Raw genomic sequence first — 13,622 nt, 5'->3', positions numbered from 1 at the left:
ATATTTACAGTCACAGGGACCCAGGTGGCGCTGTGGTTAAATCACTGAGCCTAGGGCTTGCTGATCAGAAGGTTGGCGGTTCGAATCCCTGTGACGGGGTGAGCTCCCGTTGCTTGGTCCCAGCTCCTGCCAACCTAGCAGTTCGAAAGCACGTCAAAATGCAAGTAGATAAATAGGAACCGCTATAGCGGGAAGGTAAACGGCGTTTCCATGTGCTGCTCTGGTTTGCCAGAAGCAGCTTTGTCATGCTGGCCACATGACCTGGAAGCTATACGCCGGCTCCCTCGGCCAATAATGCGAGATGAGCGCGCAACCCCAGAGTCGGTCACGACTGGACCTAATGGTCAGGGGTCCCTTTACCTTTACCTTTATTTACAGTCACAGTCCTATGTTAAGGACTTGTCTGCTGAATTGCATCCTGCTATTATAATGAAAAATTGTGTGTGTTCTGTGACACAGAAAATGGTTCAATGGACTGATCTGAAATTTGGCAGCATAAGAGAGGTATTATTATTAGCCTACTATTAGACTGGATCTGTCTTCTGAGTCAGTAGCTAAAAATCTGAACCAGATTCCAGCTTAATGGATATTTGTAATCTGGAATGTTAACTCCAGTTGCATGATAGCTTCAGGCAGTTACATTAGCCTCCTTGAGTCTATTCCAGTAAACAGACAAATCATGGACTTTAGTCCACCACTGTCTGCTGACAGCCATGCATCTCTAAAACAGTGGTAAGGTTGGACTAACCACATCATAGGATGCCGTACCAAATCCATACCGGTATTTCCTAGATAACATGTTTGTTAAGAGTGTGGCCCTTAACCTGTGCAATGTCCTGGGATTTTGGAGCTTGAGTGAATGTAGGAAGCCTTAACATGTGTTAAACCAAAAGGTTTTGGTTAGAACAGAATTGCCTACCTTTTTCGCAGAAAGTATGTGCCTTTTAACAGATGCATGGTAGGTGATGACTCAGAAGAAATATCCCCCTACCCACACTGCGGGTGGTGGAGGAGTTAGAATCTCTAGGCTATGCTCATGTTGTCTGTTTAAAACACAGCTAGGTCATTCTTGTCTTTTCTTTTCAAATAATGAAAAATGGTGTGTGTGTGTGTGTGTGTGGGTGGGTGGGTGGGTGGGTGGGTTGTGGGCTCACAAAGTGTATACACCACTACTCAGACCAGTGGTGGGAGTGCACTGGATGAAGAGTAAAAGTATATCCAGCCTTAGTTTGCACAATTTCAGGTGGCAGTGGATGCTTTGGTTTGTGGGCATTGTGTGTGTGTTCTTTAAAGTCTAGCTACCACATGCCCAGACTTGCCTGAATTAGCCCAGACTTGCCTGAGCTGCCCCAGACTTTCCTTACAGTCTTGTTCAGGCATAGGCCACCTTGGCTCTCCAGATGTTTTGGAACTACAACTCCCACGATCCCTGACCACTGCTCCTGTTAGCTAGGGATGTTGGGAGTTGTAGTCCCAAAACATCTGGAGAGCCAAGGTGGCCTATGCCTGAACAAGACTGTAAGGAATGTCTGGGGCAGCTCAGACAAGTCTATGCCTGCTCTTGTTTCATGTCTTGCACCCAGGGGTGAACCTTCCAAAACGAAACAAGAACCACTGCACAGCTGTCCTTCAAAATTCACACTCCTCTAAATTCTCCAGTTCAGTTCTCCAGCTGAGTAATGAGTACAGAAATGCATACACTGGGGTAAGGTGTCCAGAAAAAAAAGCATATATTGATGAAAAGAACATTAAAAATGCATTATTTTAGGGGAAATGGCTCTACAAAAATCTTTATTTTTATTCCAAACTGATGTGGAAATGTGGAGAACTGAACAAGTTTAGAAAAAATGAGGAACTGAAATTGTCTGATTTTTCTGTACCTCCTTGTACCATGTCTATTTATGATTATGCCTGTGCATCCATTTCTCATTTCACAGTTCCAATTCCTCATATCAAGTAATCCACATACAGCCAATATTTTAGAAAGGAGTCTTCTGAGTTGGAAATGCCTCTGGGAATGCCTTTTTGCTGTGGATCTCCTTCTAGCCATGCAAAAAATAAACAGCCTTCTTCTTATGTCAGCCAGAGCATGTATTAAATGCTAGAACCAACACCACCCTCTGTTTAATTCCATTAATGTGATCCTCTTGTTTCTTTATTAGCTAATAAACCAAAGTTCCTGGTTGAGCAATATTGGTTGGCACATGTTAAAGTTAGCCCCAGAGGTAAAGCTGGGACAACTAGATGCCCATCTGACTTTACTGCATTAAGAGACCCATATGCTAGTATTATCAAAGAGAAGGACTGCCGAAACATCACAGCATGGCAGGCATCAGCCAGAGTAACCTTGGCATTCTGGCTCTTAAAACTATGAAGCTAGATAACAGAACACAGAATTGGAAGCAAACCATAGATCATCCAGTCCAGGTGGGTAACTTTTTTTAGCCCAAGGGTCATATTTCCTTCTAGGCTACCTTCTGAAAGCCACATGCCAGTGGCTGTGGGTTAGGGTGACAGAGCAATGAAAGCAAGAATTACCTTTGTGCAGTAGTGATAATTTCTACACACACAGACCCACTTCTTTCTATCCTCTGTGCAGGCAAGCAAGAGGCATTAACAGAGATTAAGAGTACTTTCTTTCTCACACTACCCAGTGCTTCCTGCCTTAATGGGTGCAGCTCTCACATTAGCGGAGATCATGTGTGGAGAATAAACAAGGATTATTTGAGGGTAATTGTTCTTGCAAGCTCCCCAAAAAAACCCTGGGGAAAGTGAGCTTCACCCGCAGATCATCTTGATACCTGGCTCTCGCTCCGGCATGGAATTCAGGAGGCAGGAAGATGCTGGGTTCCTTATATAACCTCCATGGATCGTGAACTTAAGACACTCCAATGAGACAAGGAGCCTCTGAGTGCTGCCCAGCTCCCACAGCAGATAGATGGGCGTGGGAGTGGCTGTAGGCCAAGTCTCCTGAGACAGATGGATGCCAACCCAAATCCCCTAATAACTTTGCAACCTGTTCATATTCATATCATTCATATATTCATATTCATATCATCTATCTATCTGCAATGCAAATACACTTTAAAAACAGTAGGCATCATAAATTATCAAACTGTCAATAAGATCAACAAATTTTGAAAGCAAATATGCATAATAAATTGGGTAGGTTTGCCTAACCAAAATGTTTTTTAGCAGGTGCCTGCCTGCTATCAAGAGGCAGGGAGTTCCAGAGATCAATTTGCACTTAGCAGAATGGTTCATCTGATATCATGTTTTTGTTGTGAGAGTTCGGATCCAACCCCACAGTTCATCCTGTCTGCTTTAAATCATTTCAACCTTTTGCACAGGAGTTACTGTAAAGATTCAGGAAATGGTGAGGTTTAGGTTTTTTGGTTGTGTGTGTGTGTTTGTAAGTTTCCGAGGAAAGAACTGAAATTAAAGCAGCAAGCTTCTAACTGCAGTCATCCTCAAGCCATTTGACTATATCACCGCCAGCTGCGTCCTCGGAAACCAGAGCAAACACTGCTTTTGATGTGGTCTCCAGAGCGAACGCTGCGGAGGCAGTGCATGAAGCTCCAGCTAATTGCAAAGCAGAGGTTTGGCCTGTGGCTCCCCTTGCTCTGCTTTGCATTATTTCACGCTTCTCCACCCTCATACCATATGGCGTCTCTGAGTAGGAGACTATAGGAGGCTGTTTAATAGGACTGGGAGCCTCAGGCCCGGGACTGGAGGCACCTCTTCAGAGTCCGAGTCTGGGCCTTGGACCACTCTCTAAGCCACACCCCCTTTCCCTAGGCCACACCCTTCGCTGGCCCTACTTCTGCTGCTCCTTGGGCGCATTTGCCTCCCTGCAGTGGTTCTCAAAGCGTGTGGTGCCCCACACTGGTGTGGCAGAAGAAGGTGGCAAGTGTGGTGGTAAGATTCCAGGAGAGTCAAAGAAACATTTAAAATTTTCAGTGTAGTAAAGTATAGAACAGGGGTGCCCAATTTTTTTTCAGAGAGGGCCGATTTGATGAAGTGAACATCCGTTAGGGCCAACCAAAGTTGTTGAGTTTTTTTTAAGGATTGAAGTTGCTGAGCTTTTTAAAGGATTTCACCCCAGGACATATACTGTCATGGGGACCGGCGGATTAGGCCCCCAAAACAGACTTTGGACATGCGTGGTATAGAATAATGTAATTTTTATATGGGTGTGGGTGGGTGTACATACATACACACACACACACACAAACACACTCATAATGAGAGCAAGAGCGTTGACGTTTCTTCTACATATTGTTGTGAACAGGGATTTCCCACTGACAAATTATGAAAGCTCAGGAAAAAGAATGGCTTCTTTGTGCTAATGAGGAGAAGGGGGTTAGTTTTTAATTAAACCTACCGGTAATATAAATGAATCACTCAGCAAAAGCAAGCTCACAGCTCTCATTGAGTCTGTATACATGCATGGGTGTAGCCAGGACTTTTGTTGGGAGGGGGGGCAGAACCAGTGTGATTGGTCAGTTAGTTAAGTATTTCTATTGTTTGGGGGGGCAGCTGCTCCCCCTTCTCTCCCTTGGCCGCTTCCATAGGTACATACATTAGAGGCTTGCACAGCCAGGAAGAACCAGATTCGCAAAATGGTGGACACCTGGCTTACTAGCAGTACATGTGAAAAAGGGTCTAGGGGTTTGGGTGGGCCACAAACTTAACATGAGTCAACAGTGTGATGCAGCAGCAGCAAAAAAAGCTAATGCTATTCTAGGCTGCATCAATAGAAATATAGTGTCCAGATCAAGGGAAGTAATAGTCCTACTCTATTCAGCCTTGGTCAGACCATACCTGGAATACTGTGTCCAATTCTGGGCACCACAATTTAGGAAGGATGTTGGAACATGTGCAGAGGAGGACAACCAAGATGATCAAGGGTCTGGAAACCAAGTTTTAAGAGGAACTGTTAAGGGAGCTGGGTATGTTTAGCCTGGAAAAGAGGAGAGAGGATATATGATGGCCATCTTCAAATATCCAGAGAGCTGTCACATGAAAGATGGAGCCATCTTCTTCTCTCCTGCTCTAGAGGGTAGGACTTGAACCAGTGGATTCAAGTGACAAGAAAGGAGATTCCAACTAAACATCAGGAGGAACCTTTGGACTCTATGAGCTGTTCAACAGTGGAAAGGACTCCCTCAGAAGGTGATGGACTCCCCTTCCTTGGTGATGGCCATCTGTCATGGCTGCTTTAGCTGAGATTCCTGCATTGCAAAGGGTTGGACTAGAATGATGACTCTTGGGATTCCTTCCAACTCTATGATTCTACCGTATGATGATTCTATGCGCTTTTGCTTGTAAAGAACAGAACCTGCCTGCCATCTACTGGTATAAAGTAAGAAATGGTTCTGAGAAAGAAGCAGAGAATGGGTGAGTCTAAGTTAGTTGAAGCAGTTTGGCCTCTTAGCCCTTCCCCTTTTTTTTACCACTCCTTGAGGCACTGGATTTGTAATGCAAGAGGTCTTCAGCATTTGTAAGGTGAAACCATGTACAGCAGTTCTACCAGGATAGGTCTTGAGGGTCTAGGGTCCGGATAGAATGACCAAGAAGGGACCCAAATGTATCAGAAAAAGTATGGGATACCAACCTCACCCTCTCTTTCAAAATGTCTCTACCCATTTTGTGCTGGCACCCACAAGACATATAGTGAGAGTACCAACCCTTTCTATGTCTTTTTACCCCTCAAAAGTACTGAACAAAGGAATGCCTAAAAGATTGTCGCACCTCTGATATGGGCTCAGCAGGAGAGGTTCTTCATTAGAAACCACATCACTGGGTGCTGTATAATGGAGGGAGAGATAATTGGATATTCTTGAAAGCAAACAACCATCTTGGTGGTCCTGGTCTACCCAGAAAAAGGACATGGGAAGGTTGCTTTATCCCAAATGAGACCACTAACCCATTGCTTCCAGTATTCTTCACTGAGTTTCAGAAGCAAAATTGTTGTTTAGTCGTTTAGTCGTGTCTGACTCTTCGTGACTCCATGGACCAGAGCACGCCAGGCACTCCTGTCTTCCACTGCCTCCCGCAGTTTGGTCAAACTCATGTTCATAGCTTCGAGAACACTGTCCAACCATCTCATCCTCTGTCATCCCCTTCTCCTAGTGCCCTCAATCTTTCCCAGCATCAGGGTCTTTTCCAGGGAGTCTTCTCTTCTCATGAGGTGGACAAAGTATTGGAGCCTCAGCTTCACGATCTGTCCTTCCAGTGAGCACTCAGGGCTGATTTCCTTCAGAATGGATAGGTTTGATCTTCTTGCAGTCCAGAAGCAAAATACAAAGCCTCAAATTGATGGTGAAAGATTCAGCTTTATCAATTGTCACATTTTTGACTGATAGCAACATTGCCCAAGTTCTCCTAACAAGGCATTGTTTGGGGCCATCAACCCAGGGGAAAGCTGTCATCAGCACCTCATTGTCCCATGAAGATCATCACTAGCAATGTAACTGCCTGATGCTATTTCAGGCCCTTCATCCATTTAGCTCAGCATTATCAACACTAACTGGCACAGGCTCTCCGGTATTTCAAACGGGATACTGGGGATTGAATGTTGAAACAACTGCATGCTATGTGTGTGCTCTGCCAAGGTGTTTTGGCCCTTCCCTGAATACATAGGAACAAGTGGATTCATCCCATAATGACCCACCTAGCTTAGGACTGTCTCTACACTTAGTTGCAGAGACTCTCCAGAGTTTCAGGCAGAATCTTTCCTAGCCCTTATCTGGAGGTGCCAGGGGTTGAACCTGGGATCTCAAACACTAAGCTATGGTCCTTCCCCTTCGATTCATTTCTGTGCCATTTTGAGACTAAGCCTCACCTTTAGAATACTGTATTTTTCTGTGTATAAGACTAGGGTTTCCTCCCCTTAAAAATAATGTCAAAAATTAGAGGGCGTCTTATACACAGATAGTGCCGAGGGTGGGCTGGCCATTGGTTGCTGCCACAAAAATAGGGAGCATCTTATACATGGGGGTGTCTTATAGATGGAAAAATGCAGTAATTTGGTACAGGAGGCAAGTACTTTCTCCATTACCATCTATACTCTTGATTGTCAACATTGTCCCATGGTCTCACAAAGAAGTTCTTCCAAAACTCCTTTCCAGGGATCCTTTAACTCAGGGGTAGGAAATCTGTAGTCCTGCACATCATTGCTTTCACTGGCAATGCCAGGAATTTAAATGGAGACTGCCTGCAATTTTTCTGTCGTTGCTATGGTACACGGACAGACACAGACACAGACACACACACACAGACACACACACACTGCGGAGAGCCCTATATACGCCCATAGCCCTTGAATGTATACCAAACAATATGACACATTAGTGGGGGGGGAAAGACTCAGAGATTTCTGTAAAAGTAAAATTGTGCTTTTATTTAATTTTTTTAAAAATGTACAATCAGACACTGTCCTGCTGTGTTTTGGAAAGCATGGATTGTTTAAAAAAAACAAAACAAAAACAAAACCATGATGACAAGAAAACTTAGCTTATTATTATTATCATCCTTTTCTTTTCTTTTCTTTTCATTATATTAATAATATTAATCTTAGGATGAAATGTTTAAATAGGGCTGCTTTCTTCCTTGCCCTTTTCTATATCTGTGTTTTTTTAAAAAAAAAAACAGAGAGAGAGAGAGAGAGAGGTGGATCCAGACTTGCAGTGCAATCCCCACCATGCCTACTAAGAAGTTAGATCCTCCTGTGTCTCAGTGTTGCCCTTTTCGAACTCAGCAGGGAGGAGGATGGGGACAAAACTAGAATGTCGTTGGCTCTGGTGCTGCCTACTTTTCTGCACTCTGCCATCCCCCCTACCAGTCCAAATGTGCACCAGCCACTACTACTCCCAGGTGAGTGGAGATAGGATTGCACCTTTAGTCATGCTTGGAGTAAACCCACTGAAACCAATGGAACTTCAGTTAGTCATGGAGAGGTCTGGATCCAGTCTGTATATATAGGGAAAGATTCCAGATCATCAGCTAATAAAGCTCAAGGATGGCTAATAATGATCACAATAATAATGTATATATATTTTTGTGTGTGATTCTGTGTGTGAATATGCCAGATTGTGTCCTCTTCCCTGACATCCCCTCCCCTCCCCGCTTCCCTCCCTGGCGATTGTCATCTTTGGTGCAAAGAAAGCCAGCTACAGATAGGGTGGGGGGTGGGGGAAAGGATGCTCAGTTGAGCATGCTACGTTTTGAAGAAGCCTTTCCCACCCCCCCAATAAAAATGGTCAAGGGAGCCAAGGTTACGTCAAGCAACACTGATGCTTTGGTAAAGTTCCCATCTCCATTTCTAATCTCCCTTCCCCCAAATTTCTGGATAAACAAACAAACAAGCAACCATTCTTTTTCTTTCTGTCAGCCAACCCTGTGGAGGATTCATGCTCTCTTTCGTCTCCCTTCAAGATTCCTAAAGCTGTATGGTCGCAGTTTCATCTCTGCAAACTGGATGGAGTGCTCATGACCTTTCCAGTGGAACCAGTTGACGCCCTGCGAAAACAGAGGCAAGAATGGAAGGTTGATATAAATGAATGGACGAAGGCAACTGTTTACTAGCTGTTGTGTGCAGTTAAGAGTATCAGCTACAAGCCATGGCATCCCTGGTTGAAATGCCATCATAGCCATCAATTCTATAGGTTGATATTTATTCCCAAGCAGTCCTCAATAGCAATGGTGGGAACCTCAGACTCAAGGGACAAAATGTGGGCTTCCAGGGCTTCCTATGCGGCTTCAGGACTTTCACCATTCCACATCTCCTTTCTCTGGGTCTCTTTTAAGTGCCTGGATCTGTGGCAGTGCCGTCTGCTTGCTTGTCTAATCAGAGAGTAGGTATGTAGGCAGGGATGCCAGAGAATTCCAACAGAAACAGGATGAAATGGGCTCTGCACTGCTGGAAGTATTTAAGCAAAGCTGAAAATACAGCCATTTGTTGGGGCTGATGTAGCTACACCCTGAACTTAGCTCAGTGGGATGTTCAGGGTTTCTTTTGCTTTGATGCAATGATTCGCCTTGTTTTGCTCGGTATACATCCATTGGAATTAATGGATCTAAGTTGAGTGAGTAAATGTCAAGGAAAAAATCTGCACCTGATGCCTTGTGGGACATCTTCAGGAGAACAAAGGGCCAAGGAGTAAACCCTACACAAATCCAGCATAGAGCCCCTAAAGCAGCCAGGTGGCATCTTGCATGCCTCCTTCTGGCAACTCCTGCAGCCTAGCTGGTGCCAAATGTATATGCTTTCCTTTTGGACCACATCAGGGAGGCTGAGAGGGGACGCATCATAATCAGGACCTCCATACACATTGCCTAGGCTAGTGCCCCAGAGATGGCACTGCTAACGCAGCAAAAACAACATGGAACACATCAGTTATGAGTTATTGGTCTCTTTAGCCACAGCAGGCAATCCAATTCTCCAGCAGTTTTGACTTCACCCCCGGAGGCGCACTGCATTGTCTCTTGAGGGAGACAGGTGCCAACAAAAAGTTAGCACTGTCCATTAATTTCAATGTCTACTCTGAATAGGGCTAACACTGGTAGGACAACCTCCCATCTTCACTTCTAAGCTCTGCAAGGTGGTGACTTGGCCACTTGTACCCTGCATCACAAGTGCAATGTACAACAGCAACTACAACAACTTACCTGTTGACAAACTTAGTTGGTCTCTAAGGTGCTGCTGGAAGGAATTTTTTAAATTTTTGTTTCAACTTACCTGGCTGTGGTTGTTGTCCCCATATCTACCCATCAGGTTAACACGGTGGCAGTTCTTGTACCAGAAAGCCCCTTTGTATGATAAAGCGCAGTTAGTGATTGCTGCATCATGGTCCTTGTCGTAGGTGGAAAAGAAGCGTGCATTGTGATAGGTCATGGAATCGCCTGTGTGATGGAGAAAAAACATAGCTGATTTTTAGGTTGTTGCTAGCAGGAACTGTACTATACATTTTTGTGACCCGAGGTGAAGGTCAAAATAGTATGTCTCCCCTTCCTCATTCCAAATACAAGTGGCTGCTGCCCCTATTGGCACCTGTAGGGTGGAAGTCTGGGAGTCCAACAGTATATGGCACTAGAGTCAATAACAGGTGGAGCCAACTAATCCTAGTTTTTAACCCACCCTCTTCACTGCTGAGTTCTAACAAGGGCAACACTGAGACAAAGGAGGAGGAAGACCACAGGCAGGGCCAACCTTTGAACAGGTAGGAAGGCAGGTAGGTGGCCTTGGAGAGGGGACTGGTTGAAGAAGAGGAGGAGTAGTAGTAGTAGTTTGGATTTGATATCCCACTTTATCACTACCCTAAGGAGTCTCAAAGCGCCTAACATTCTCCTTTCCCTTCCTCCCCCACCACAAACACTCTGTGAGGTGAGTGACTAGCCCAAGGTCACCCAGCAGCTGCATGTGGAGGAGCAGAGACGCGAACCCGGTTCACCAGATTACGAGTCCACCACTCTTAACCACTACACCACACTGGCTCTCTTGAGCAGTCCTGACTGGTTTTTAATAAAGAAAGCAGGTAGGTTGGAGCTGACTGAAGGGGAGTTCAGTGCGGTGGCGTAGTGTGGGAGGGCGGGGGGGGGAGGACTCTTGGTGCTCTTTTTTTTTTGGAAGGGGCACAACCATGTCCCCATGACAGGCTCCCTCACTGAAGGTGCGCCCGGGCCAGGCCTTCATGGTTTGGGTGGTGGCAGCACCTCGTGCTCTTTATGCACGGGAAAGGGATGCCCATGCATGCCGCACCCTAAGCAGGCCAACAGGGAGGGGGAGGATGCAGTTGCTGCCACCACCCTCTACCACAGAGGGAAGATGAGGGTGTGACCCAGGGGCGGAAGGGGTGGAGAGGTCATGGCAGCATTGCCGCTCCTCTCCTCTGCTGGGCTCTGGCATGTGAGTGTGCTTCCTGTACCACTTTGCAAGGCTGGGATCAGGCAGTCCTATCCCAGCCTTGCAATGCTGTGCAGGGCTGCCAGGGCTGTGTGAGTGCACCCTTCAAATCAGTCTGATTGGACTGATTTGAAGCAGCGTCGAGGGTAGGGCTGGTGCAGCAGCAGTGGGCTCCCTCTGCACTCTGCCCCCCGCGTCCTGCTGAGCACTTCACATATGCCCCAGGCAGTGGTAACATATGCTCTGCTGCTGGTTCAGTGGGTTATACTTGCTCCAGTGGACTTGGCTCCACCCAGGAGCACCTCCAAGGGACCTTTGGTTGTCCATTGTTGGAAAACAGAAAGTTGTACTAGATGGGCCTTTGCTGTGTTCCAGAAGAGTTGCTCTTATTCCCACTTACGTTCTTTAGATGCATAAGGTGGGTGGGACCTTTGACAGTGGGACAACCTTCTCCACTATACCTTAGGTCAGTGGGCTAGCTTAGGTGGCACAGAGCAGATAGGTTCAGGGGTCCCAGGAGGAAAAGGGCAGAATGCTGCTGTCCCCTGACATCTACCGCCTGAAGTAGCTGCCCCACTGCCTAATGATAGTGCCAGCCTGGCTTGTGAACACAAAAGAAAGACTGATGTTACCGTGGGCAGAAACAAAGAGAATGGTCTGAAGTAGTGATATGAGTGAGCCCTTCCCCATATTGGAAGAAATCTGCAGAGAAATACTGATGAATTTCTATGATGATGTTTAAATAAGTGAAGAAATAGCAAACTAATGGTGGAATTGTGAAGAACTAAACTTAATATTGGGAGGGGTGGGGAGAAACTGAGAGAACCAGAAATGGACAGATTCACCCATCTGCTCTTTTTTTGGGGGGGAGGGGTACCAAATTTCTAGTCTGGTGGCCACTGGCAGTTTCCACCCCACCCCTAGCAGGCTTCAAAACAAACCTTGGAAGGGTGCATATGGTTTGCATTATAAATTTACCTATCTCTGGGGATTCTCAGAACAAACAGACCCATGGAGATTAGCACACATGACTACTTGCATCTATTTATTCCAACGGGGCCTGCTCTGAGTTGAATTAGCTGGTCACGACTCCTCTAGATTCTTCACTCCCTTTCTATTGAATGTGTTTTGTGTTTGTTGAGAGATCGTTCTGCTCATTCCAATACAGGTTCCAATATAAGGGGGTGGGAAGGGGGCAAGGAAAGGACTGGAAGGAGCCTGTGGGATTTGGCCTGCCATCTTTGCAACAAAGCAGATGTGGCCTTCCATAACATTTCCCATGCTTTGTCACACAACGTACAGCTTGTTATGATGAGGAACCGCTAAGCACATTCTTGGCATCATGTTCCTTCTTGTGTAAGCCATATTCAGGACAGGTACTTAGAGCTTCAAGAGAGACATTGCTGGGCTCAGCCTGGCTGTTTACATTCCAGGACAGAAGAAACAGCAAGTTGCTCAGCGCCAGGTAGATTTAAAATTGAAATGGCACACAGAAGCAATGTTACACAAAAAGGCCCATAATCCCTTGCAGGAGACAAAGGTATCCCAATGCAACCCCATTTTAACCCTGTGTTAAATTGATGGACAAAAATAAAATACTGCTCCTTCTGGGGGTGAGGAACTCTTTATCAAGAGTAAGAAGTGCTCAACCACCACGGACGTCAGCTCTTAAACTGCATTGCAAGAACCAAAAATGCCAGAACTTGGGGTTGGGTTTGTTTCCCCCCCCTTCCCCCCATGCATAGCTTACACAAAATTAAGGCTGAGGGTCACAACAAGTTATTAGCATACATTGTTGACAGAGGGGATACCACAGTTTGAAAAGGATTTTGACAAGCTGAAACATGTGCAGAGGGCAACCAGGATGATCAAGTGTTTAGAAAACAAGCCTTATGAGGAATGGCGGAGGAGGCAAGCTATGTTTAGCTTTGAGAACAGATGACTGAGAGGAGATGATAGCTATCTTCAAACATCTGAAAGGCTTTCATATGGAGGATGGAACAAACTTTGTTTCTGCTGCTCTGGACGGGAGGACCCAAACCAATGGATTCAAGAAATAAGAAAGGAGATTCCTACTAAACACTAAGAGCTTTCTGAGGACTCAGCTAGATTGATAAAGAAAAAGCATTTTATGTGTGTTGTATAAGCAATATAACCCTGTGACACCAGATGGCGCTGTGGATCCCCATCTTTCCCAACTGGATTTCCCTGTACAGTGGTACCTCGGGTTACGAACGCGATCCGTTCCGGGTCGCAGTTCATAACCCGAAAAGTTCGTAACCCGAAAATGCCATTTTGCGCATGCACAAAGCACTATTTTTGCTATTTTTGCGCTTTGCGCATGCGCAAACACGTGTGGTGCTTCTGCGCGCGCGCGCCAAAAATACTTCTGGGTTTGCGCAGTTTGTAACCCGAGGTGTTCGTAACCCGAGGTGTTCGCAACCCGAGGTACGACTGTATGAGTTTACAACACATTTAACTGAAACACTTATTTGATCCAGCCTGACAGTAATAGCTGTTTGACAGTGGAATGGACCACCTTGAAAAGTGATGAGTTCTCATTCATTGGCTGTTTTTAAAGAATGATTGTATGACCATGTGTCAAGGATTCTTTAGTTGTTATTTCTATATTGCATAGGTGGACTGGATGACCCTTGGAGTCACCTCCAATCCTGAAATTCTAGGATACTTATAAAAGGTGACCACAAACAATGAA

At 45.6% G+C, this 13,622-nt stretch overlaps 1 protein-coding gene across 6 annotated transcripts in view; it reads right to left on the bottom strand.

The window, feature by feature from the left end:
- Positions 1 to 7,648: 7,648 nt before the first annotated feature.
- TNC (tenascin C) overlaps positions 7,649 to 13,622 on the bottom strand; it is an 87,631-nt gene continuing 81,657 nt past the window's right edge. For all 6 annotated transcript variants that reach the window (XM_035112807.2, XM_035112808.2, XM_035112809.2 and 3 more), the window contains 2 exons: positions 9,743 to 9,906; positions 7,649 to 8,523 (listed from right to left, as the gene is read on the bottom strand). In XM_035112807.2, the coding sequence (XP_034968698.2) occupies positions 8,413 to 8,523; positions 9,743 to 9,906 (275 nt within the window). In that variant the 3' untranslated portion in view covers positions 7,649 to 8,412. The remainder of the gene's footprint in view (positions 8,524 to 9,742; positions 9,907 to 13,622) is intronic.

This window comes from Zootoca vivipara, chromosome Z, assembly GCF_963506605.1.
Source record: "Zootoca vivipara chromosome Z, rZooViv1.1, whole genome shotgun sequence".
Classification (NCBI taxonomy): Eukaryota; Metazoa; Chordata; class Lepidosauria; order Squamata; family Lacertidae; genus Zootoca; species Zootoca vivipara.
This window is presented reverse-complemented; position numbering and strand designations above follow the sequence as displayed.